We start from the raw sequence: 27,111 nt of genomic DNA on the forward strand, positions 1-27,111 counted from the left end.
AAGAAATGAGAGACAAATTATATCACCTATATAAAAAAAAAAAAAAAAAAAAAACACATTTCTCCACAATGCCTTTGGGCACATTAGTTCACAATCAATTCTTTAAAAGAACCCGGTAATATCTGCTTTAGACTGCTCATCCAAAGCAGAGTGGGACTCCTAGCAGGCCATCAATGTGTATTCTAAGATTTGCATACTTTAAAATACTGCATTTCCCTTCAAGATGGGCAGTAAAAATTGTCTTACCAGGGCTTCTAATTCAAGATTAAGGCTCTTCTTTTTAGAGGTCAACCTGACAATTTCTTCTTGTTCCCTGTTACGTTGATTAAGAAGTTCTTGGCGACGAATTCTCTCCCATTCCAATCGTCGCTGGCGCTCAAGTTCTTGCTTTGCTGCCTAAGGAGAAGTTACATTACTTTAAATTACAATGTAGATACAGAACACAGAGACCATTTTTTATTATAATGTGCTCTACTTGTAAATAGTGTAACAGGAGCACAATGTATCGTCTTTTTCAAAGTGACCATTGTATACTTCAGTATTGAAGAATGGAGGAAATGACCCTTTAAGACTCTTCATGTCATACTCCTAACTCCAAAGGAAAAAAGCTGTTTGAAAAGAGTTGCGTAATTCAGAGAGAAAATTCATTTAGCTTAGAGTACAGATCCTAAATGAGCTCACTGAGAAATACTACACGTAACCTCCTTTGATTATTTCACAGGACTACATAAAATATTAAAGTCTTATGCATGCAGTGTGACACCACCTAGAAGCAAATTTGTCTTAAATTCAAACAGCAAAATATTATCAATTATGAATTCCGTAAAATCTTGTTCAGAATAGAGATTTTTGTATAAATCTAAGAAATCTATCCCAGAAATCTCAGCTGTCCTTTGAAGTATCTGAAAGTCTCTGACTTACGCCAACACTGCATTTACTTGTAACGGACACAATGTTCTCAGTCAGAAATGACATTCACTCTACAAGAGAGCTTTCCACTAGCCCCATGCAAGGAGAATGAGTCAAAGTCAGTGCTCAAATCCTGAATGTTCCATCAAGTGAATACCATATGCATGTATATATTCTTTACAGCATTAAAAAATAATTTCAAGAAAACAACCTCCCGCCTTTCTATTTCTTTCCTCCTTTCTTCTTCCCTTTGTCTTTCCAATTCTCGTTGTCTCTCCAGCTGCCTTTCCATTTCAAGTTGTTTTTTCCGTTCCTGTTCCTGACGCTCCCTCTCTCTTCGTTCTTGTTCTTCTCGTTCTTTCTGAGCCTTACGTTCTGCCTCTCTTTGTTGCTGCTCCAACAGGACCTGACGGCGTTTTTCCAGCTCCATATTTCCCCTCTCATAGTTTGCTTTCCTTTTGTCCTCAAAGGTAACTAAAATAAGCAAAAATAGTTATTTCTGCCCTGTGCAAAACATTGCTCTCAAACAAGTACCTCAGTTGCGCCACTAAAGACAGATATTTCCTTTTTGGCAAGTTCAGTTAGTTAGGTCATGGATAACGTAAGCATCTTGCATTTTTCTAGTATTATTTTTCTTTTCAAAAATACCTTTAAATTTTCCTAAGTCTATTCCAACCGAAAAAATATTGCAATTTAAAACTGACAAAGAAAATGGCTTTAATTTTAGAGGAAATACAACGGAACGGTTTTTAAAAGCTAACAGAAAACAATCTTCTGTTAAAAAGGTTTTCCACTGTGCAAGAAAAATTAAACACACAGAGAAAGAGTTTAGTCTTAAAGGGTATTCCCTGTAAGATCTCTTGGAGTTAAAAACAGCAGAAAACAAAATAGGATCAAGCTCAATTACTGCAGTACAGGACAAAAAGAGATACAAAGGAATGGTTTTGGCTCCCAGAAACCATCTTTCCAACTAGAGAGACAAGGTGTCTCTCACACTCCCCACATAACAAGACCTTTGCTGGAAGGATCATGGAGCCAACAGCAGAATTTACTTTGTGTTCAAACTGCACCTTGTTTTCAGAAAATTAAGCAACATTGGGATCTCTTGTTTCCAAAATACCCAGAACAAAGTAATGCCAGTAATATTCAACTGCAAAAAAAATTGCAGTAGCATTGCAGTATTTGGCCATGAAATATTTCTTTTCCAAAATACATTATTAATCAGCACACTTTCCCATTCCTACATCTAATAATAGTCCCTTTCTCTGCCTTCTCAATTTTATTATATGTAATAGGCTGACTACATCCCCTTAACAACCTTCCTACCATCAAGTTAAAATGGATCTAGCTTCTGAAATGAATCTCCGTAGGGACTTGTTATGTCTTCCACTTCCTAAATGTTTCAGTGTCCTTCAAAGGCAGCCCTATATATTAAGAATGAGACCATGAAGCCCATTTTACCTGGCTGTTTTTTCTGTGGCTCCTCCTCTTGCACTGGCTGGTAAGATGGCAGAGTTCCATTTATATTTTCAGTATATTTTCCACTCCTGGAGGGGGAAAAAAAAAAAAGATACAAAAAACAACATTAGACAAATAACACACATAATTTCTTTGCATAAAGAATTTCCATTGAAAATATGTTTCACTGCTCTCAGTGATTTACCTGAAAGAAGGTGGTACCAGTTCAAGAGGCAGAGTTAGTGGCAGAGGTTGTCCAGCTTTGGCCATATCAGTTAGGTGCATGGCTAACACAAACTCATCAGCTTTCAGTTGTCCATCTCCATCAATATCAGCTAGTGACCTGCATAGTTTTAATAGCAATAATAATTAGAACTAAATATCACAATCGCTCACAAGTGACAGCTGAAAATTTTCAGAGCTGAAACAGTGAAATAATTTTGAAAACACAGAATTCCTTTGAAATGATCTGTCAAAAATCATTAAAATTAATAATATGAATAGTGAATGAAATAAAATATTCTTTCGTTTATAATGTGCTGCTATACAGATCACAGATGTCATTTTAAAATGCAAAAAAGGATAGGAAAGTTTAACAGACTTCTTAAACTTCAAGAGAAGAGCTGGGAAGAGAATCCTTACCTATTCAACATGATAGAAACCACTTCTTCCTTCAGCACAAAATAAAATGTTATATAAAATTAACCAAATGCTACAATGGGGGCCTTGGCATAGAATTCTTTTTTCCCTTGTGTTTCCTTGGCATTGAAGGGAAGATATGAACTGCCCCAGAGCTCCTTGAAATGGGTAAGAAAAAGATCACCTACCCCCTTCTAAGGAGAAGGCAAATCACACAATCATACCATCAGCCTACTTGTACTCAAAATGCTTCCCACACATTCAGGAAAAAAACAACAACAATGAAATGTTTCCAGAGATGCAGACAAGAAAACAGGAATCTTTCTCAGAGAACTGTCTATATAGATGTAATCGCAGGAATGTGTCCTTAGACTGGACTTACGTGAAATAAATAAAGGTGACTTAATAAAATAAGTGCTTGTGCCATTTTTTACACACACTGCCTTGAACAAAAATATTGAGCAGTTTAAAAAAAAAATCAAAAAGGAAACAAACAACGAAATCCACCACACACCCACAGTGAAAAATGAAAGGAGATGATTAAATGAGATTTTTTTTTTTTTTACGTTGACCGACCAGCACTGTTCACACTTAACAGTACTATTATTACAGTAATTACCATGAAGATCACACTCTTGTAGAAATATTTTATAATTCCTTACTTTGGGCAAAACTGTAACTTGGACTTGGATGTTAATCCTCTACATGTGTAGAGACATCCCTGCACTGGCTCCTGATAGCTTTAGGCTGGGCATCCAGGGAGAAAACAGTACCTGCTTTATTTCCCCATACTCCTATGTGGATGAATATAACCTGAAACTCCATTTTTACCCTCACAGTGCGCAACCAAATCAGCTGAACTAATAAGAGGAATGTTTCAGCTGGCTGCTGGTAAAGACAAACAAACGACTCCTCCTGAGATAAAGAAGAAGAAGAAAGCAGCCTGCCTCAGAAGGAGCTGTAAAGCACAAAGTTATTGCGAATTCCTCTGCGACAACGAGGCTTAATGCACAGCATAGAAGTTATGTCTGAAGGCAAAATCCAAACTACCGTATCTAGCAGGTTAAAGGCAGATTATTCAAACCTTCAGACAACTGTAACTATTTCCATCACCACAGTAAAGACAAATCTTAAAAAAAGCATAATACGCAGTTATCTCTATGGGAACTGTAGCGAGTCTCTAAAAATCTCCTTTTTTAATCTCTCTCCATATTTTAAAACTAACAAGGTCAGACAGTCTTTTGTTTCACAATTCTACATTTGAAATGAATAAAGCTCAGCTTAAGTAGCACATCACTGAAATGAAAATTGAAATTATTATCTATACTATCATAGGGAGTCTAACAAACAAATACAAAGAGTGAACAGCTTATTATATTAAGTTGAGGTATCTTTTGAAAAATGTATTAATCACCAAGCCAGTTTATTAAGTAGCTTACTTTTCATTTACTATATTAGATCTCTGGCGTCCCTTCATCTTTTACTATTAAATAAAGTACAATTCCTCTCTTTAACAACACAAATGCATTGAATGCATCATCAGTAACTAAACTTACCAAATAGTAGCCAGCTGAGTCTGTGAAAGGTTTGATTGCAGAAGGGCATTTCTTGCTTGAAATCCTTAGAGAAAGTGTAAAAGATATTAACAAAAATAAATACTTCCAACAAAGATTCACATGTAGCAAAAATGGGTCATGAACTGGGGCATGTTTATTTTTAATATTAATCTAATCCCTTTTCATTAATGGCTGACAGTTGGCACTACTCCCAGGCTTAACAAGAGGTATTACAATCTGAACACAACAAAGATTTAAGTATTTTTGGGTACTTTTTTTTTTCCACTCAAAATTCAAAACAGCAAAAACTGACATGAAAAATGGATACTTAGGGTAATCCGCACAGCTGTTACAAGAGCACAGCTGATTGTCTACTGAAAGCTGGAGCTAACAAGCTGGAAAACTGCCAGTTTTCCTTAGTTAACAAAGGCCCATACACCCTTCTAGGCGGGTCAATGAAACCTTCAGCTCAAAAATCAACTGAGCAAGATAAAGAGCATTAAGTCCATTTCAAAAAAGAGAAAATTGCCCTCCTTTTTGGTGGACTAGAAAACTGGGGCAGAGGCTTGGTAAATACTCATTCTGAATGAGAAATGTGGTCAGCTATAGGCATACATACTGACTTCACACCTGCTAACTGCTTGTCCAGCACTCATACTCACTGGCGAACAGCTAGTAATCCAGTTTTACAAGAACTTTCAGAAAACCCTACTCTTGTACTGTGTATGAAGTCTTTCAAAACCACCATAATGTTGTGGCACAGCACACATCACTGAAACTCAACAAGGAATTACTCCCTTAAACAACTTTTGAGACTTTACAGTCACATCTGTAGTACTGCAGTGTCTTCCTTGAACTTCTTTCTTTGAAAAGAAGACAAATATCTAAGCAGTTATATACTGCACAGAAGCACAACACAAAAATGATTGTGTAGATGTCTTTCATTTCACAAAGTCATAAGAAACGCTATCTGCCCAAAGACTGATGCTTGGAAAATGACTGCTGATTTTAAGGAGTTAACTTCCCCAGCCTTATGGTTCTCAGGCTCCTCTTGTTCTCACTGCTGGCACTCTTCTCTTCTTCTCACTGACTGCTACTGCTTCCCCGGTACCCAGGAAGACTGTTGCCTCCTCAGTCCTCTCCAGGTCTAACATAGACCCCAGGCCAATAAATTGATGCCCATTTCTATTTCTTGGCTAATGACAAGCAGAAGCCAATCCTCATTCTCTCCTGTACAGGTCTGAATATCAACGATTTCAGCTTTTTTGTTTGGAAGTCAAATGGTTTCCACGATTTCAGCAAGCCAGGATTTCACCCCTAAGCCTGCAATGTTCCAGAGGCAGAAAACAAAAAACACTGCTCCATTGCCTTTTCCCCATCTGTATCAAATGCCACACTCACCTGATAAATATCCACTCATACTTTTATCCAGGCTGTTAAATTTCTGTCTGTATTTTAATCTGGAGGCCTGAGGAACTGCCCAGTCGGAGGATGCAATCTTTGGTGAATTCCCAACTAGTGAAGCACTAGAGGAAGAATTTGAACTGTAATAATGTTTCAAAAAAGAAAGAGAGAAGACCTCTAAGTTACTTGGCTTAAAAAGCAGGCATGGGTACAAAAGATATATAGCATCTTCTGGTAACAAGAAACAACTTCTACAAAGTTGTCTCTGCTAACTTGCTATAAAATATTTTCATGGCTAACATGAAATCCTACTGTGAAAGTAGGAACCCATACCTAAAGGGAAACTCTTGAGATCAAGATTCCATTCCCTTGGTATCACGTATTATTATTATTATTATTTATATTTTTATTATTCTATTATGCCATGTTTCACCAGAGGATCATTGCGATAATAACACTACAGAAAATCACAGGGAAACATCTCAACCTTCATAAGAATGTTTAAAAGAACTCTGAAGCATTTGGTAGATGTCTACGTAACTTTGAAGATGTATGCAAATGGATAACCAGGAACACACACACAAAAAAAAATATCTATCTGATAAAGCTGCTAAAGCCTCTACATTCCACCTCTCCCTCTGTTTTGCCATTAGTGATAATGACAGGCTGAATGGAGATTTTCTGGTTCATGCAGTTTCTGCAGAGTAGCACCGATCAAGTGTTTAGTTATGTCTATAACGCTTCTACCTTTAAATCCCAGCATTTTTGCACTGTGCCATCTTTGAAGACCAGACAAAACCAGTCTGGTTTACTTAAGGTAATCCTCCTACTCATCCTATGTGCTGTGTATTAGCAGCAAAAAGGTGCAAGCACTTCTGAGTCACTTTCTGGAATTGAGCTGGGGCTGAAATGCCCTCTGTGTTGTCTTTTGGAAGACTGTTCCTTCAAAGTCTAATTGTAGAGATAATTGTAGAGACCCTCACTTAGTCTCTGACAAAGCTCTAAAATCAGTGAAATAGAGCAGCTGATGACAAAGATTTATAACCTTCTATTATTCATAAAACAAATCCATAGATAAATATTTATAACAAATACAGTTCTTACATGTCTGCTAATTATTTGGTGCCATCTATAATGAATGAGCACATCGATCCATAAACATTCCTTTTACAACTGCTTGCAAGTTTTACATCTACTTACTAATGCTGTACATTCCCTTCTTTTAGTCACCACTTTCTCTCATTAGAGCTCCTCACCTACTTTGGATAGTTTTGTTACATTTACTGAAAAATATTATTTAGTTATTTAATAAATAATATTATTTATTTATTTGCATATATCAAAACAATTTACTTTCAGACCTGGTAGACCATTACTAATGAATGAGACTTTGAAAATACACAAGTGTTCCATAATTTTTAGAAGGCATACTCAAGTTTAACATATAACCATTTTAAACTCAACTTTCATACCTGCTAGATCCTAAATCGATTAGTGACTGTGCCTTCTGCATATTAGTACCACCAAACCCTCCTGCCATGGGACCTAAAGAACCAGTATGAGGCAACGCTGAAACAAACAAACAAACAAAACCAAAAGCTGTAAAGTAAACCAGTATATATATATATTTTTTTTTTTTTTTGAGGCTTTAAGAGAAATAAGTTAATCAGTGCCTTGTTTTAAAACTTAATTAGTTAGAACAGATATGATGAATGTGAACTTTGGAAAAAATACTTTATTATTATTATTTCAGTCAAACTGAGTACTGGACTATACTATACTTACTTGAAGAGAAAGGTATGGACAAAGGCTGCAGAAGGCTGGATGTTCCATTTGGCAATGATGAGGTACTGACAGAAGGCACCAGGGGAGCAGAAATTACCAAAGGAGGAATGGAACTCATTGAGGTCAGAGACATGGGAGCTAATGGTGTGACTGCAGACATAGACGTTGGCATGGACAGATTTGGCATACTACCCATTCCTAGAGTAAAATCAAACAATTAATGATTTAATACTGCAGAGACTCCAGCAAGAAACTGACTCCACTGTGCTAGGCAGAAACTACACAAAGCATCCTGCATCCAGAGATACAATAAGCTAAAATAGATGCTCACATAGAATATTTTCTTCAAAGCTAGGCAACACAGCTCACAGAGGAAAATAAGGGAAACTATACTGAAGAACATTAATTTAAAAAACAAAACAAAATAAAACACATTCTCAAGGTAGCTAGTATTTCACAAAAGGTTTAAGATCTAATGTTCTGTAATTACAGATATTTACAGAATTACTGTTCTTCAACAAGCCCATCTGCACCCGGCCCCTGAGATAGAAATATTACGGAACTAAAAAGTTGTGGGAATCCTCTATAAAGATCAGCTCATGCTGTTCCTGAATTAAGTCTCTCTCAAATCTCAGCCCTGGGAAAATCTGTATGGGTGAAAAGTACATTCTGAGGGACACATGCCCAATAAAGGATTTCTTAAATCAGTTGTCTGAAGCTAATTAAGACACTTGGATTACTGGCTAACTCTTGTGGAAGAGGACTGGATGCAGATGAAATGATGAAAGGTTAATATTAAGTAATCATATGCCAACCACAGCTATGTATAAATGCATGCATTTGTATGCAAACACACAAGATTTAGAGCTGGTCAGACATTTTACATCGCATATGTAATTAACATATACAAATATTTAATACAAATATTTAATTTCAGTGTATACATACAAAAGCATTTTGTAACCTGGCTGAAGTCATAGTGTGTATTTATTTCTACAAAACAACAATATGTCAACTAACAGACACGCACTGAATCCCAAAACACAGTAAGAAGAGAAAAAAAGTTAAAAGTAATTACATTTAATTGATCATATAGTCAGTGAACAATCTGATTCATTTTGAAAAAAAATATTTAAAATAACTGTTTTACCAAAACTTTGACTTTTGCTAAATTTAACTTAAAAAGAAAAAAAAAAAAGTAACAAGTATAATTTGGTGAATGAGTAGGAGGGAGACAAAAAAAGGCCTTCAGTATAAGAGGACGCTCTGCAAGTCAGATGGCAGATGCAAATGGCCTTCTCATGTCAAAATTCACTAAAAGCTTTTATTAAGTATAATTGAAGAATGAAATTATCAAAAATATATACAATTTGCTCTGTCTCAAGAAAGAGGCTTTGTGAATTTCTTACATCAGCATATTCATGGTGGTTTGTTGTTTTTTTTTTTGGTTTGGTTTTAACCGATTGCTTCAACAACTGGTCAGACTAATGATACTTATACTCGACTGCAGATCAACTCTGTGTTTTCTCTCTGAACACTAAGTAATTACATATTAATAAGTACCAAAGCGAGCTGACATTAGCGGTGAAAGTACAGGAGATTGTTTCATGACAGGAGGGAGAACCATAGGCAAGTGCTGTCCTTGTAATTTCAGCTTGATGAGTTTCATAGCTATAGAGAACTCCTGTTGATCCATTTTTCCATCCTTGTTCAGATCTGACAGTGCCCTTTGGAAAAAAAAAAAAGCCCACAAGGGAGAAATGTAAATTAAAGGTTTTCACTTAATGAGAAGCTTTCCTATCTATTTTATTTACTGTTTTTATCTAAGAAAACAACAAACACTGCAACCATTTCTGTATTTTCTACTTTTGTTAACACTGAAACCCTCAAAAATTTGCATAATTTCAAAGCATAATGTTTGTCTAACCATATTAAATGACTTCTACCAAGTTTGGTTTTAAAGTTACTGTGTATTAAACACTTAGCACCTGAGAAAGGAGAAAGACATTTGGAAAAGCAGTAGACTTGTGCCTGGAGTCCTCTGTTCACTTGTTGCTACAGATACACCTCAGCTATGCTTCTTTCTATGCTACTAGCAAGATCAATGTAAAAATTTCCTTGCCACTCTTTTCATGCACATTAAGTGTCTGACGAAGAAACTAACTTAGCATTATTTCAAAATACATGTTTTCTTTAATATTTTCCATAGGTGAATTCCTCTTAATTATTATGGTCCTCCACTCTGTGACTTTTAGCATGTGCATGTACAGATAACAACGAAGTACTTCGAAGCAAACGCAGCATTCTGGTGAAGACTGAGGAGTTACATAGAAAATTTCTGTTTTAAGCCTTGTAACTACATGCTGCAAAGAGCAGCACTTTTTCCAGTTCCCGTGTTGTAGTACTGGGTTGATATCTTACAGTGTATTATAAACTGACCTATTCTGTAGCTTCAGATTTTATCTGTTTTCTAGTTTCAGTACAGTTTCCACTCCTAGCTGAGTAGCACGTAATTTTTCCCACACTTAATCTTATTGCCGTTTTTTAGTGTTTACTGGTATTTTAAACACCATTCTTTTCAGTATCTCCAGAAATTCATTTATCTCTTTATTCCATATTATTATTTATAACATTAAAACATGGTTTGACTTTTGCTGCAGTCCAACAGGTGCTTTCCCCTTTTAGTGCCTTGCAATTTTGCAGCACCTTTTGCTTCAAGCGCTTCTACCGTTTAAAAAGGCAGTGTTCAAGATGGTCTGATTTGAATTAAAATCGTAAGAAAGATTTAGAAAGATACTGCTTTTTAATTAAGTGCTGGTACACGAGTTCAATCCTTCCTCTAAATTTAACAAAATTAAAACAATATTTAAAACAACACTCCTTCTTTGACTGCTGAAAACATCTTTTAGACAACACAACATGCCAGAGATGGTATTTGGAAGCTACGTACTTCTTATAAAAAATAAAGAATACCTTACCATATGTCAGCAAGGACTGAAGCTGGCAGACCCGACTGCAAAAAAAAGGTACGTGCTTGATCACCTATGACAAACAAGAAAGAAAGAGACTATTACACTAGAGACGTGGAGTGGACATTTATGAATACCAGAATTTTCATACGACCTCAGCACCCCCATGAGGGACCAGATCTTCAGAACAAACCACCACAACAGATGCTAAACGTTCCAGGTTCCTACTACCCAACTCCTTTGTTGGTGACAGCAATTATCAGATGTCCTTCTGTTCTGTAATCTTGAATCTTTGCTCTGAGAAGTGGATTCAAATAGCTACAAAAAGCTTTAACAGGTCAAAAAACAACAGCTGCCAACAGTTTAACAAATACAAGATGTAAAGAAATATTATACAGTATAAATGACCAAAAAATTTAATCCTGACCCAATTACTTTTACAGGGAAGGATGAGCACGCTATTTCTTTCCTTCTCCTTTATCCAACCTAACTTGAGCCAGTACTGCCACTCTAGAAAAAAAATTGGAAAATATCATGTTCTAGGTAAAATTCTGTTCCATCACAGAAGCATCCAATAATTCAATATTTCAGGAAAGGAATAGGAACTTGTCCTGGTTCCAGTTAGGACAGAGTTAATTTTCCCTCATAGTAGCTGGTAGGGTGCTATGTTTTGGATTAGGATGAGAAGAGCGCTGATAACATGCTGATGTTTTAATTGTTGCAGAGCAGTGTTTACACCAGGCCAAGGACTTTTCGGCTTCTCGCTCTGTCCTGCCAGCGAGCAGGCTGGGGGTGCAGCAGGAGCTGGGAGGGGACAGACCCAGGACAGCTGACCCAAACTGGCCAAAGGGGTATTCCATACCATCTGACGTCATGCTAAACAATATATAGGGGTGGCTGGCCGGGGTGGGGGGGCCGGCTGCTCGGGAATAGGCTGGGCATCGGTCAGCGGGTGGTGAGCAATTGCATTGTGCATCACTTGTTTTCTTACACATTATTATTGTTAATACTATTATCATTATCACTATTATTATTATTATTGTTATTATTATATTCCTGTCTTAATAAACTGTCTTTATCTCAACTCACAGGCTTCACTTTCCCGTTTCTCTCCCCCATCCCAGAGAGGGAGGGGGGAGGGTGAGCGAACGGCTGTGTGGTGTTTAGCTGCCAGCCGGGTTAAACCACAACAGAACTGTTGTGCACATCCATACTGAATTCCACATCAATTGGTACGGATATGATAAGACACAGATAGTGATATTAATGCTTATCTATGAGTGAATTCTGTATGCTTAAAGCCAAGACCTCAGGTATTCTTTCAGAACTTTCTTCCCTTCTATTCATATATAGTCTTTCATTTCAAACACCAAACAAATAATAAAGCCTGCAGACATGCAGGTGACAGCCCTGATGTGGCCTAAAGGTAGTACGTTTTATGAAAGTCCCCGGCACTGCACACTTTTCCAGCTGGTGGTAAAATAAACACCAATCTCCCAGTGCTGTTTGGTCAAAGCAGGAGATTATCTTAGCCAGAAGATGGGCATGTTACCAACAGACAACTTCTCTCTCTTTCCTCTGTCTTTTTCAGACCAAAAAGAGGAAAAACAGGGGCACTAGCGTTACCAGACAGGTTAGTCAGCAGATAGTTAGGCAGGCAGAAGTGATCAGGGCTCATCTTCAGCAGCCCCGCACACACAAAGAACAATGCATTCTTAAATTAAGTCATCTGTGCCACTGAACTCAAGGCTTTTCTTGATGTTACAAAGTGCAAATTCTGAAGTGCACAGCAACATGACAATTGTTCCAGAGAAGAAAAATTGAATTCAACTGGAACTGACAGCAAGCAACTGCAAAATGCCCTAAGACTGTCCAGAATTTGCTGAAGGCCCAAGGGTTAAAATATTTCAAGCAGCCATTAACAAGGAAGAGTTGTCAGTAACTCTCCCTGCCTCCCCCCCATAACAAAGATATCTAACAGCACAGTGTTCTCTAGCACTATTCAGACAGAAGAGAGCCACTTGTGTTTCTGGTATCACTTGTCACAATAGCTACCAGAAGTGTTTCTTGGCAGCTTCCCATCTCAGCACAGATTTAGCCTGATACTCTGGTTTTTGAAACTAGACAGAATGACAGCATGTAAATGCTGGCTGCAGAAGTGATGGGGTTAATAAGCCAGTGTTTCTGTGCCAGACTTTAGTCCAAAGCTCCAAAGGTTTAGTAATAACCTGTGGCTGTTTGCCTGAAGAGTATGGTTATTAGTCACACAACAAAGGGCTGAAATAGGATGTCGTTTTCAAACAGTTTCACAAAGATACTATGTGTACATAGCAGTTAATGTGTAATGCAGAATCCCAGACCAACCTGTAATGTAGCCTCCTGTGGGTTTAAGGCTATCAAACTGCTTGTCATGCTTGGTCCGCTCTTCCAAGGTGATGGCCCATATGTTTGGACCTCCTGAAAAAAAAAAAAACACAACAAAAAACAGACTGAAGATTTTTACAAATAAAGCACATCATTTGTAAAATCAAAGCTTGGTTTCTTGAGAGACAAAATTAGATCTAGACACACCCAGCCTCTACCAGTTTGGCAAGGACGTTATGAAATACAAAAACCTGCTTCCCAGATGCGCAAGTGTTAGCTGAGACAACTCCTCAGCCAGATTGCTTTATGCTCTGCTTTCAAACAAGCTGTCCTGGCTTTCAAAGCTGGTGCAAAGTAGTTTCCTGTTGCTGCTGATTGTTTGCAGTCAGGGCAGGAAGCACGTTGCGCACAGTACTTTGTGTGAACCAAATACTCCCCTGGTTCACCAGTAAACAAATAGGATTCAATGTCGCTTACAGGGGTTCTCATACTGAAGGCTCACATTCCTACAGCTGCCAAAAAGACTCATGCTTCATCTTGCCGATGTTCTAAAATCAAGAGTGGGACTGCTAATAAAAACATGCTGGTTTTGTATGACAAAGGAGTAACATCTGAGATTTTTTTTAAACAGTATATGATTTCAACTTAGCTTTTTTCAGTGCTTAAAAGGGAAAAGTATAAAATATTACAGCCTCAAGGTAACCAGGAGAAATTGCAGGGAACAATCTTGTTTACAAAGCTGTGCTGATATACCAGACAGAACCGGGAGTGACTTCCAGAAATGCTCAAAGGTGCTGTATAAAGGTCAGCGTGTTCACCCTTGCAGGAAAAGCAGTTTGCCAGTAACAATTGGTTTGGGTTTCAAGTAGGAAGAAGTTTTAATTGGGAAGCTTTTGACAAAATCTCATTTTTAAATCAATGAGTGCAAGAATTAGCCAAAATTCTGAATGCAAGCCCCCAAAATAGCATTAAATGGTTATCTAAAAAATCTCTAACAAATTCTATTGAACATTACCACTTTCAAAGAGCTGTTACGGTGTTCTTCAAAGATTCATATTGCTCGGTGAAAAAATGGTCATGGAAATAAATAATTCTTTAAGGAAGATATTAACAAGCTGCTTTGAAATGCACAGCACTTCAGAAGAAAGTTACTACAAAATGCTTCCTGTTTTCCGACACAAACCTCTCTTCCAGGCTTTGAACCGACAAAATTTCAAGAGCTTTTTTCACTGCTTTCCCCAAAGCAGTAACAAAGCTAGCAGATGGCAAGCGAACATACATGCCAATACACACATATTGGCAACGTTAAATCGCTTCTCTGTTTATTCATATATGCAAACACATTGTCCAAAAATACTACCGTCTCTGCTTTACAAGGTCCTGTAAAGACTACCCGTATTTTCAGATTTTTTACGCTGCTGCTTCACAGGGAAAGACAAATAGTTAAAAAACACACAAACGAAAACCAAAAACTCACTGGAGATAAGAATTGCAAAAAGGCCGGGAGGACGTTTGGATATAACCTTTAAGCACCTGAGTTTGGAGTTTTGTTTCCATGCCAGCAGCAGTTACCCAAGGTCTACAGTGAAACAGCTGTTTAATGTACGAGACATCTCGCTTCGGAGGAAGGAGAATGAAGATGGGATGTGAAAAAGAGCACTGCCAGCTCAACACTTGCAGACCTCCCTCTGGCTCTCCACACTTACATGCTGGCCCATCTGTCCGGTGTCTTACCACTGCTGAAATTAAAGATGCCTTGCTCCCAGAGAAAACGTACCCCAAAGGACTTTTCAGAGTCTTTCCAAGAAAGGGAAAGGCTTAGAAAGAGTTTTTTTGCAGGCTACATGCAGAACTGCACTTCAAGAACCCCACCTTCAGAAGACAGGAGCCTTCTTCTCTCTTCTGATTAAAGGCGTCTAGATAAATCTAGATTAGATTCTGACAATAAATCTAAATAAATGTATTAGATGTCTATTGATGGGCACTGTGAGTATTGCCATAACACACAAATGAGGACAACTTCCAGCCTACCGCAAAAAAACCTTCAGCAAAAATGACACTTAAATCTTTTCAAATGTTAGTTCTCAGATACAAATGGAAAGTGCATACTGTGGTTAATCCTTACGGAATTTATCTGGACGAGATGAACCACTGCTCAACTGCAACTTCAGAAAACCTGACCTTTTTTTTTTTTTTAAATATATGGAAAATAAAATCATAGCAACAATGTGATTTTGGTATATACAACACTGTATTTTAGTTATCCTTTGAAGCAGGTAGCTACAGCACTCCTCACCTTTAGATTATCAATCAGAAGGATTAAGACTGCCATAATATATTCACGTGGTCAGTGGCTGCAAAGTGCTAGAAACACTGTAAGAATTCATTGACTGCTGTTACTGGCACCACTGCAGTTTATCTAATATAATTTATATTATATATTACATATTTCTGTTTAAATGTACTGAAATTCACAGTTTCATATAAATGTATCCCAAAGTATGCAAGAAGATGACAATCAACCTTGAAACACTTCCGATATACTTCAGCAAAACATCTCTGCATAAAATCTGGTGACTTTTCTTTTTCCTTTTTTTTTTTTTCCCCTTAGTTTCCAAATTAAACACCCAGCAGCATTTCTTCAGCACCCATCTCCGTGACAGGTTTCTTCCAAGCATAAATTTCATTCATAAAAGCTTTGGCTGCGACCGACACTATTACAGCACCAAGTGTTTATGGCATAATCCTAGTGAGACACTGCAAGCAGCTACTGGCATGTCCAAGCGCTAACCACGGAGTCGTGTTATGAAAAGTGCACTGTGTGAATGTTTCGGGAAACTGATTGCATATCCAGAAAAGACCAACCCGCTAATAATTTATTTTCAAAGGTAAGAATTTCAGATTTTCCCTGTTCTTGTGGACAGACTGAAAATGTTTTTGTAAGTAAGTCCACAAAGATATGCTCCCATCTCCTGAGGGGTTTGTAGACATAGAAGAAAATAATGTAACAGACCTTAAAACTCAAAGCAGAACTCCTCCCATGTAGCTGGAATATTTTCCTTTTAAGTAAGTGCATAAAATATGCATACTTTATAAATAGAAATTCAAAGAAAACACGTTCAGTTCAGACCGTTTTAGTAACATCACACGAGATCTGTCAACACCGAATACCTTGAAAGATAAGGTGTTCAAAGGGAAATTATTAGAACACCTTTTAATTTAGAAGGTTGAATTAAAACATGTACTAAATTTCAAACAGAAATGAGATTTGAGTGCAAGACAGAACCCAAGCAAAGTCCTTCCAGAGCTGTGATTCTTTACATGCTAAGAAAAAAAAAATTAAGAGCATAGCACTGAGGGAAGGTGAAAGTGTTGTGAGGGCTTATTTTCAGCTTAACCAGGTGCTCATCACTCTTTTGATGTAACTATTTGGAGACAAGAATAAGAAAAAAAAAATTGTCTGTACTGAAAGTGTCATTAAAATTAAGATTCCACAAAGTACCAAGCAAAAATACCACATCAATCTATCTGAAATCAACACGTCAAACAACAGGGATCACAAGGTCTCGGCAATTCCACAAAATGCCTTATGACACCATTCTTCAAAGTAATTACTATGTTTACTTACAGTACGACTGAGCCCATCACAACACTTGCCACAGATGATAAAATTAGTTTGAAACTCAGTTCTCCTGTGCAATCACCATCAAAGCATGCTACAAACCTCGTTAATGTTACGGTTATCTCCCAAAGTAACCACCTGTGGCAAAACTGACCAGTCAGTACTGCTCTCAAGAAAAATAACACTGCCTGATACACAAACTACCAAGTTTTCTTGGTTACTGAATGTCTTGGGAATCACAGCTGAGACAGGTAAGTGGAAAAGAAGAGTACAACTCCAGCAAGTCTTAAGTGTCATGGGCATGTCGAAGTGTGCGACAATGGGAAGAGCACTCCTTTTCTTGGAAGGACGAGGCTGCGAGAAGAATTAAACAGAAATCTGCTGTCCAAGACACATCACCTAAACATATTTGGCCCAGCTCAATGGTCTTTGCACGAACACTTCAGCCCCAGGGCTGAGAAACTTCTTGCCAGTAAGCCAGATCTGACCAAAGGGAACAACCAATTTTGCCCTGAGCCTCTGCTGTTCTTCCTTCCTCACAGCCCGAGCCGTTACTCATGGCAAGTCATGCATGAATCACAAAACCGAACTGCAGGCATCCCCTTTGTCAGACTTCGCTGGGTGAGACACCTCTCCCATCACAGGATGGGGGAAGAGGCACACGGCTCCTTGATGGAGCCGTGGTGAACCTTTGGCACTCCAGAAATTTTGAGCTGGCATCAAGTAGTAGGGAACCACAATATTTTAAACAAATTCAGCACCAGAGATCAAAATACCACTGCCACTGTAGGCTCTCATGACAGGCTTTGCTGGGGACAATTAATAGTATGTTACTACTTTTCTAACTTAAATTTCTTGGAAATTTTCATGAGAGAAATATTTTTTCCCAGCTGTAGATGGTATAGTTTCGGATGGAAAAAATGCAGTCTCTTTGGCAATAAGGTGTCTCCTAAAACCACTTCTTTTTTCTTCCAAAGAGGTTCCCTTGCAATCTCATGACCTTGAAACATATCCACCTGAATGAAGCTAACACTATTTTTGACTACACTCCTCTTTTAGGAATCAAGACTCAGGAAAGGCTGAACTTAGAGACTTACCTCACAAAGATTCTCCCTAAACAAAGTAATTATTGCCTTCACTTTCTTTTTCTATCTATGAAAAAAAAAAAAGAACACCAAACCACCACAATTCTAGAGGCTATCATTTTTAGAAGACAGATCTCCAATCTCTTCTCACAGTGGCTAGTACTTCAGAGAAGACTAGATAAACATCAAGACTGACAAGTGGTCTCAAGATTAAACACAGGAAATCCGGACTCAAGGTCCAGAAACGTCTCAGCCGATTCCTTACACCAGACCAGAAAGCCTGGGAGAAACCAACAGAGAAATCTCCTTTCCTCCTACTCCACAGCTTGATGATACATTCAAGAATTCAAAGTCATGTGTGGATTCTGTCTACATTTAAGGGATCCACAGAACTACAGAGACACACACAAACCAACCCAGTACTACACCTTGCTAATTTAACATGCCTTCAGGACTTCTCTAAAGAAGACAAAACATATCTGACCTCATCTTCATGTAACGGGTATCGCTACGTAATTCAATGTGGTGGCACTCACAGGTTTGTAGTGCTGGAAATAAGCATCTCTGCTGGGGATTAAACATTTTCTGTACCTTTAAGTTCATTCTAAACACGAGACATCTTTGTAAGAGAGCATATTAGGGTCTGTTTATGACAGGATCATAGTCCTTGGTAGAAACGGCTCTAGAAATGCCATCACAACTCTGCATCAGACTGATAATCTTCTAAAGAAAATAAAGGACTTGCTTTGATGGGCTGCCAACATGAAACAGAAACAAACGTGTTTCTTTCCTTAAAACGGTAAGCTGCAAATGAAAAAGAGGGGAGAAAAGAAAGTGCAGTCCTAGGAGAGCAGCAAAAAGCCTTGAAAATGCTGCTGTGAAATTTCTGCCACGTGTTAATATTACCTGTAGGCAAAAGGGAGCTGTACAGACCGGTGGTATTAGCGAAAAGGATACAGGCAACTTCTCACTTGTGGAACATCATGAGACATTTCTCACATTCTTCAGAGAATTGTGTTTGGTTTTCACTGATTGGTGTTGCTTGTTTGTTGTTCTTAGGAAAAAACTATGCTCCTACGAGCTACAAAGTTAATTCACTCCACGGAGGTAATAAAACCAAATTGAAAGAGAACTCCCTGTACACATAAGTCACGAGGACGAGTGATTATACACCACCTTTTTAACCATCCCAAAAAAACAGTATTAAATTTCATAAGGACCCTAAATAAATATTTATCCCTGTGTTTAGGGAGGGGGGAAATGTCATGCAGCAGCTTGCTTGTAGCTGCACAACAAGGGGCTTTCCATAATTCAACCACCAAGTGCATTACTGTCTCCCATCAGTAGACTCAAGAGAATTGTTTGGTGTAAGAAATACTGGGATAAATCTAATATCCACAAATACAGGCAGGAATTAAGTTTACCACAGGATTATTTATTATAGATCAGATTTAACGAGCCCAAATGAGGTAACTGAAATGTGGAATTGTACTTTTGATTTTTCCTCGGGATTGGGTAAACACACTAGGAGACTAAAGTACACAGAGTATTTCTCTATTATTATGCATTTCCATATTTCTTACCAGTGTTTCTACTATTTTCAATAACTGTTTCCCTCCATTTATGTTGATTCTTTACATTTATTTTTGTTCTTTGCCAATCCCAAACCCCCACCTGCCCAAGCTTGACGAATGCCCCGCTGAGTCCCAGCTCCCCTACTGTCAGACCACAGCAGGAGCCACACAACCTGCAATGTGTGCATTAATCCCACTACTCCTGGTCCTACCAGAAATCCATCACAGAGGCTCGCAGCACATTAGGCAACACTGCAACAACTGCCAGGGGAAAAGGCTATGTCTATGCTTAAGGAAAACTTCAGCAGTTTCTTTAAACATATACGCTGTTGAAAGGAAACAACCAGAGCTAAAGCTCATTCAACAGTGGGGAAAGGCTCCTGTGTTTCTCCTTCAGTTTTGTATTTTCAGTAAAATAGAAGAATCGTGCCCTCTAAAGCCAAGAGTATTTTTAAAGATTTTTGAATGTCTCTGATGTGCTTTCCAAAAATAGCTGTTCCACACAGGGAGGCTGTTAAACAGTGTCTGACAAGTGCAGGGCTACACAGATTTGGCCATGAAATGCCTGCTTAATTCAAGAGCTTCCTGACAGAAATATGAACAAAGAAGCATAAAACATTGTAGTTTAGGGTACGGTTCATATTCTTTCCATTATGTATAGGCCTATAGATATTTTCATAGAATCACAGAACCATTAGGGTTGGAAAAGCCCTCCAAGATCACCTGATCCAACCATCCCCCTACCACCAATGTCACCCACTAAACCATGTCCCTAAGCACCAGGTCCAACCTTTCCTTGAACACCCCCAGGGACGGTGACGCCACCACTTCCCTCCTCATGTTCAGTAGTTCACTAAAATCAAATACTGGGATCGTCTGAACTAACCACGTGCCCCATGAAACAGGAGCAGAACTCCATACGATGCAGTATTTTCTCTGATGATACGGTAATTGTAACTGAAGCCCCACTTCAATATACAAAATCTATCTGTAAAGTAAGACTATTAGACTTTCTTTGCCATGCACTGATCTCAATGTGGTAACATAATCCTTTTAGAGTGAATATAATCCCTAAAATAATGCAAAGATGCATAATAGCCTGGTGTAAGATACAGAATAGTCTGCCCGTGCTGAAGGTAAAGAGCCTCGTTTTCTCAATTTCACAGTGCAACCTGATGATTCCAAAGCACTTAAACTATCAGGTTATAATAATGGCATGCATTGCTACACTTCATAAAAATCACAGTATCATCTAGCTCATTATGGCTATCCATTTTTAGTAGCTCCTTTTTAATTGTTATTGCCAAGTTCCACTGAAACTTAATGCAATGTACCAAGCAAAACATTAAAAAAAGAAAAACCCACAGATGTAGCAAATTACAGAAAATTTGTTTTAAGATGTGTAAATGAAAAACTTTTTTAGAGTTCTGTTAGAGCTCTACTAATGCAAAAATTAGGAAATGTGTACTCTGACATGACAGTACTCTCTACTGCACATTAGCATGCTTTTACACTAGTTTCTTGTAGTAGCTATGATAATCCATTCAATAGTATTTTATGTTTTTTTTTAAATATTAAAAAATTACCAGCAAGCCAGTTAAAATTTGTTAATTTTATGAAGCAACAAGATTTCTATTTATCATCAAAATGTGCAATTACTGTAACCTACAAAGTTTGTAAACCTGTACTTTATTCCCAAAATCTCAGTTAACTTTTTATTTTCTTACAGGAAAAGTTGGCACACAGACTTGTCTTACCCTAAGCCTCCCCCATTCAATAGTACCCATAAATATATTTTCTGTCCAATTCTGGAGAACTAATACCAAACCAAGAAATTACTTGAAATTGCTGAGCTACCAGCAGATGTACATGAAATGAGCCCATTTTTCCATCTACTGATATTGCTGTGTATTTGCCCAACATTAATACTTCCTGATGGATTTTAGAGATGGAAAAGAGGAAAAAAATAGCAATAAAATCACACTACCAAGAAACTTTTCAATGGCAGGTCTGGAAAGTTTGAAGTAAGCAGTACTGTCATGACAATAAATAAATAAAATGGGGGGTACTTTGCCACGTTCTTCCACACCAAGCTGCAAAACCTGCCTCCATCTGTTGTTAGCATAAGCATGCTTCCAGCTGGCAGACTGCAGCCTTCCTTGTCAACAGGAGACAGAAGTTGGAAGACATGCTTATCCTTCAGTTTAGGGCACGTCAGCAGCTCTTCTGGGTGAATTCCTGTCAACCTGTATCAAAGCCTTCAATAAGGAAAATTAAAAGGTTTTAATCATCATTGTTCAGGAAAAAAACTTCTAGTGTTTAGACTGAAGTCTTCTATTTCTGAAGATTGATTTCTTTTATGCTGCTGATCACCAGCATTCACAAAACCCCTACTAATTAATTAAAAAGTTACAAAAGGATAATTTGTTTAATTATTGTCTAGCAAATCTCTGTGGAATGCAGCAAAACTAATAAGATTCAGGTCAGTTGCCATCTGCAGCAAGTAATAAATCGTTTAGCACTGGGAGAAATGCTGGCAGTAAAAATACCAAGGAAGACGATACAAAATGAACCTTGAAATTAGGCTGAGTAAAGGAAATGATCCTCCTACAAAAACATAAGCTGACATAAAATCAGAGCAGATTTCTGTTCAAAGAATGTTGTATCCTTTTTAGTAACTTTTGTAGTTATCTTCATTCTCAGGCTATTAGAGTAAAAACGACATTCCCAGGTTCTCAGACTTGAAGAGGAAGTCTGGGACCAAGAGGAAAAGAAAAGAACCACCAAATAAGAAGTCAGACAGGAAGGGTGAGACAGAAGGAAAATGAAGAGGCATTTCCTGAGTAATCTGTGGAATAAAATAAATTAGGAGATAATTTAGGGAACAAACCACAGTAAAGACCCTGCCAGTTCACACTGAATGTTCACCTAGCTAAGTACACGAATATTCATCCAGCTAAGTACCTGGCTCCCAAGCAGAACACCTGGCACAGAAGGAGAGAATGAAGTAAGCACGTAGTGTTTACTTCCTCAGCATATTTTCTCAGCCTCCAGTGTAGCTCCTGATCCAGACGTGATACCTCGTTAATGGGAGCAAAATCCATCTATATCTAATCACCTATGGAATCCAAGTAACTGGTTGGCATCCAGCTTCCTACAGCTTTCACTGTTTACTTGACACTGTGCAAAGTGCTCTGTTTGATACCTGCCAATAGTATTTTCACTTGATATTGGTTAATTCTTGTATTATGAGATCAATTACCACTCCCTTGTCACCTTCTCAAGGTGGTTTTATAGGCATTTACTGTATCCGGCATTCCCACTGTTTCTTTTCCAAGCTGAAAGGTCCCAGTCAATGTAATTACTCCTCATATGGAAGCTGTTCTGTAGCTTTGATCATTCTTGTTGCCCTCCTCTTTATAATTTCTAGTCCTGATACACAGAAAACATGTAGAGAGAGTTGGAAAAAACACAAAGGTAACAAAAGCAAGAATAAGAGTTTCCTTAAAAAGTACGCGTTATAATGTTACATTACTAATTAGCAGAATCTCCAACTATAGTCAGTATACATAAACTACTGACTATAGTTTTATTAGTTGTGTAGTGGTATTGTATACATACAATATTACTTTCCCAGCACTATGAAGAGGTTGATTTTGTATATAATAAATGACAATATGACTCATTTAAGAATGTAAGACATTTAGTATTGGGTCATACCATAGTCTCTAACCCTTCTTTCACAGTAGCTCATACTCACTAACAGAACAGAGGCAGAAATAGAGTCCTTCCCTAGGTATTATACTCCCTTAACTTTCAGAAATCAGCAATCTAGGAGATTTCTTGAGCAAAAAGAGGCATCAGAAGAACTGCATTTAATAACCAAAGCATAGATCTTTCCTCCACAAGCTTTGGTTCTGTATACTTGGAGCTTTGGGTTCCAAGGCACCTTCACACAATGAGTTCCAAACTACGTTGTTCATTAGGTTGAAAAAAAAAAACAAGAACAAAAAAAGAACAACAACAACAACCAACAACACACAACCACCACCACCACCAACACATTTTCTGCCTCCTTTAAACTCAATAATTTAATTTTGTATTGATAAGAAACTAGTCAATTGAACCTTTTTTCTTTTCTTTTCTTTCCCTTTTTTTTTTTTTTTAAAGCTGTAAGGGGTGAAACACTGGAAATCTATGTCAGTTATGATTTAAGGTCATTGTTCAATTATAAGAAAAGCAGCAGATGTCCTCAACAACTGATCCAGCATAGCCTGAACCTACAAGATTCCTAATTAAAGTGACACAGCATTGTATAAATACAATTGATAGAAAATGGACAATGCGTAAAAATGGTTTATTCTTGACATTATAGTTAGCAGGCCAAACCTGAATTCATTCTGCCAATACCAATTAGTCTTATCTATGGCCTGTTCCACATGGATAGGCCATGGTGACCACAGAAGACATGGTAGTTAGTAGCTGCTAAAAAAGAAGCATTTCACCCAACACCAAAAAAAAAACAAATTGCACCAACTATATGAAGCAGATGTAGCTATCAAGAAAACCAAATTTTTAACAGTTAAAGCCCTTTGAAGGTCTGCCATGTGGTAGATTTACGTTTGTGAGTCCCCTCAGTGAAGCCTTCAGGCTCTGGCTTTCGGGGAAGTATTTGTAGATCTTCCTGCGTTTTCAGATTTGTTTTTCCACACGCTTTGAAGAACAACAAAATCATGTGGAAGTCTCACTGATACTCCAAATTAATAAAGCAGCCTGCAATACAGCATTATTACAGATTAAAAAATACCTTCAGTTCCCCACTTAATGCAATCTTACCTTATAAAACCTAACGCAATACTAAAAGAAAAATCTTAGCAAGACAGGGCAGTTATTAGCTTAAATTAACTCACGGGATAAAGATCTAAAATCTTTGCTAGGTTATTATTTAACATTTAGGTTTCTTTTGTTTGTTTGTTTGGGGGGTTTTGTTTGTTTTTACGTTGTAGGAGCATAGTATTAAAAGGGACTTCCAAGGTCATCACGTCCAGACTGCTGCTACTCCAAGAAACTATATGCATTAATTCCTTTATGCAATGCAAGCTCTGCCTTATGGTGACCAGACTTTCTCCTTGACCATGTTCTAGAACATCCCTGCTGGCAGAAATGTCCCAATTTGACTCATGTTGGTCACGGCAGACGGGTTTTGGGCGGCCATGTTGGACTCAGGGGCTGGCGCTGAGGGCCGCGAGGTCCCTTTGTCACCCGCAGCCACCACGGTTGACTGCGTGTGCCTGAGGCTGGCGGAGCTTTGGCACGCGTAAGGTGTGCAAGGCCCCAGTGTATTGTTTTGGGTGGGTGACAGCTCAGCCACCAGATACTTCCAGAGGAGGAAACTGGGGAAGAGAGCGATTCTTTTGCGGTCTACAGGACAAGTCTTATGAGGGAACCGGGGTTATTTAGCCTGAAGTAAAGGAGACTCGGGGCAGACCTTATTGCTCTCTGCAACTACCTGAAAGGAAGGTGTGGGGAGCTGGGGGTCGGCCTCTTCTCACAGGTAACTAGTGACAGGACTAGAGGGAACGGCCTCAAGTTGTGCCAGGGGAGGTTCGGGTTGGAAATGAGGAGACATTTCTTCACAGAAATGGTTGTGAGGCATCGGAACGGGCTGCCCAGGGAAGCAGTTGAGTCACCATCCCTGGAGGTATTCGAAGGCCACGTGGATGTGGTGCTTAGGGACAGGGTTTAGTGCTAGGCTTGGCAGTGCTAGGTTAAAGGTTAATGGTTGGGTTTGATGATCTTGGAGGTCTTTTCCAACCTAAGTGATTCTGTGATTTCCACACCAACACACTAGGAGCCGATTCACCTCGATTTAACCTTGTGCTATCACTATACTGAAAGAAAAATATTTTCCCTCCTTAATATTTACCTTCCTAATAAGTAAAATAAAGATCAAATTTATTTACAGTAAAGTAAATACAATTTTTAAAAAGCAGTAAGCTTTTATTTTGAAAGGTTAACAAAGGCAATCTCTTCAGTCTTTCTCAATACTTAATTCATTTCGCTTGGATGACGCTGAGTCCTAACTCTACATCTATTAATTTGTTTTTGTTCTTCCTTGAGCAGTTAGACCAAGCTCTGCCAGGTAGCCCAGAAGATGTCTCTCCCCAGCCTTATGCAACAGCACACAGTATTTCTCATTTCACCACTCACCTTTTAGGATGCATTTCCTTTCCCTCAAATCACATAATTATTACGCGATCATCTAATACATCCTGTTGCTCTTCTCCTTAGTCATAGCCAAATCCTGAGCTGCGAGCATCCAGCAGAAATTCTTCTGGCCTATCATGGTATGACTAAAAAGCTATTTGAGGACAGCATAATAGAAATACGATGAAATTGAACTAATGATATGCAATGGATCCTGTGTAATTCTGTCTGGAAAATGACTCCTAAGTTTGTATCATCAACAAATTTAACCAGCCTACGCTTGCTTTTTACTAATGGATGCTTCCATAAATAATAAACAACAAAGTCTGGTCCCACGATAAAAATTCATGGAGGATTTCACTGTTATGACCTCCTAGCCTAATACTTCCATTTTCCCTCCCTTTTAGCCAGTTCTTTCTCTAATAAAGTCCAAATATGAGATTTGTTACACTCCATCTACAAAATTCAGTTATTGAAGAAAGCATAAGGTGCAACCTTCATTAAAACCTAGTTCCACTTATTGCATTTAACATTTATGTCCATGTCTTATTATTTCCTCCTTCCAAAACTTCCTCTTACATCTTCCACGTGAATCATGTTATCCTCATAATTAAACATGAACAGGACAATTGCTACTCTGCAATCATGTAGCACTATTTCTGACGTTTTAGGACTAAAGAAAACACATGATATGGCACATGCAATTGGAAATCTAATTTTTGTAGAGCCTGATGGTAGAAGATATATGTCCTTCTGATCTGAGCATGCAAATTTTGCTCTGTATCAGCTGACACCAGTGTCCTCACCGAGAACCAAGAGGAAGGAATAGTTTATAAGTGAGGCCACAGAAAATATTTGTCCTTGTCTTTGAATTTTTTTCCTTTCCTTTTCCTTTTTTGATGTAGGAGAACAAATTCTGACATTTTCTTTGCAAGCTCTAATTCGGTTTAGTATCTTTACCTACACTTGCTGATATTGAAGTCTACAGCTTTTGTATCCATGGGTTAAAAGTCATGTTGCATTCATGAAGGTTTAAATTGAGCTGTGATGACCAGGGAAACAGAATTCCATTCTACAGAATGCATCAGCGGAACCAGGACCGCATTCAATCTGCTCTGAATTGTATTCACAGCAGCATAAAATCCAGCTTGACTTACAAGGTTTGAGAAGAAGGAAAAATGAGAGTTCTGAGCATTCCTTTTTGCACCTCAGCTTATCAGAGGAATTTTCCTGCTGGACCACAAGAAATTATATCAAAGGAAACAGGTGGTAGGAGGGAAGAGGAAGGACAAATAAAAACATAAACAAAAAAAGCACAGCCCAAAAATTCCAATGGTACTTAAGGAAATTGTGAAAGATACCGATCGACAAATACTGCCTTCCTTGTTCCAGCCGGACTGTGGAGATTAAATTTCCCCAAACCAAAATTCAGCATCAGCGTGGATATTAAACCCTGAAAATTCTAGCGTAAAGAGGAAGGGGAGTTAGGAGAACAGTAACATCTTGCAACTGCTCTCCGGCTGTAGCAGAAGGCATCCC

At 38.2% G+C, this 27,111-nt stretch overlaps 1 protein-coding gene across 10 annotated transcripts in view; it reads right to left on the reverse strand.

The window, feature by feature from the left end:
• Window positions 1-27,111, reverse strand: part of ITSN2 (intersectin 2) — an 81,208-nt gene that overhangs the window by 37,244 nt on the left and 16,853 nt on the right. For 9 of the 10 annotated variants that reach the window (XM_066995027.1, XM_066995021.1, XM_066995023.1 and 6 more), the window contains exons 3-13: window positions 13,085-13,177; window positions 10,730-10,793; window positions 9,315-9,478; window positions 7,752-7,949; window positions 7,439-7,535; window positions 5,964-6,106; window positions 4,563-4,626; window positions 2,573-2,710; window positions 2,371-2,456; window positions 1,121-1,383; window positions 247-396 (exon numbers count right to left, since the gene is read on the reverse strand). In XM_066995027.1, coding sequence (XP_066851128.1) covers window positions 247-396; window positions 1,121-1,383; window positions 2,371-2,456; window positions 2,573-2,710; window positions 4,563-4,626; window positions 5,964-6,106; window positions 7,439-7,535; window positions 7,752-7,949; window positions 9,315-9,478; window positions 10,730-10,793; window positions 13,085-13,177 — 1,460 coding nt within the window. The remainder of the gene's footprint in view (window positions 1-246; window positions 397-1,120; window positions 1,384-2,370; window positions 2,457-2,572; window positions 2,711-4,562; window positions 4,627-5,963; window positions 6,107-7,438; window positions 7,536-7,751; window positions 7,950-9,314; window positions 9,479-10,729; window positions 10,794-13,084; window positions 13,178-27,111) is intronic. The other variant, XM_066995026.1, reaches the window with a different exon arrangement.

The sequence above is a fragment of the Anser cygnoides genome, chromosome 3 (genome assembly GCF_040182565.1).
Source record: "Anser cygnoides isolate HZ-2024a breed goose chromosome 3, Taihu_goose_T2T_genome, whole genome shotgun sequence".
Classification (NCBI taxonomy): Eukaryota; Metazoa; Chordata; class Aves; order Anseriformes; family Anatidae; genus Anser; species Anser cygnoides.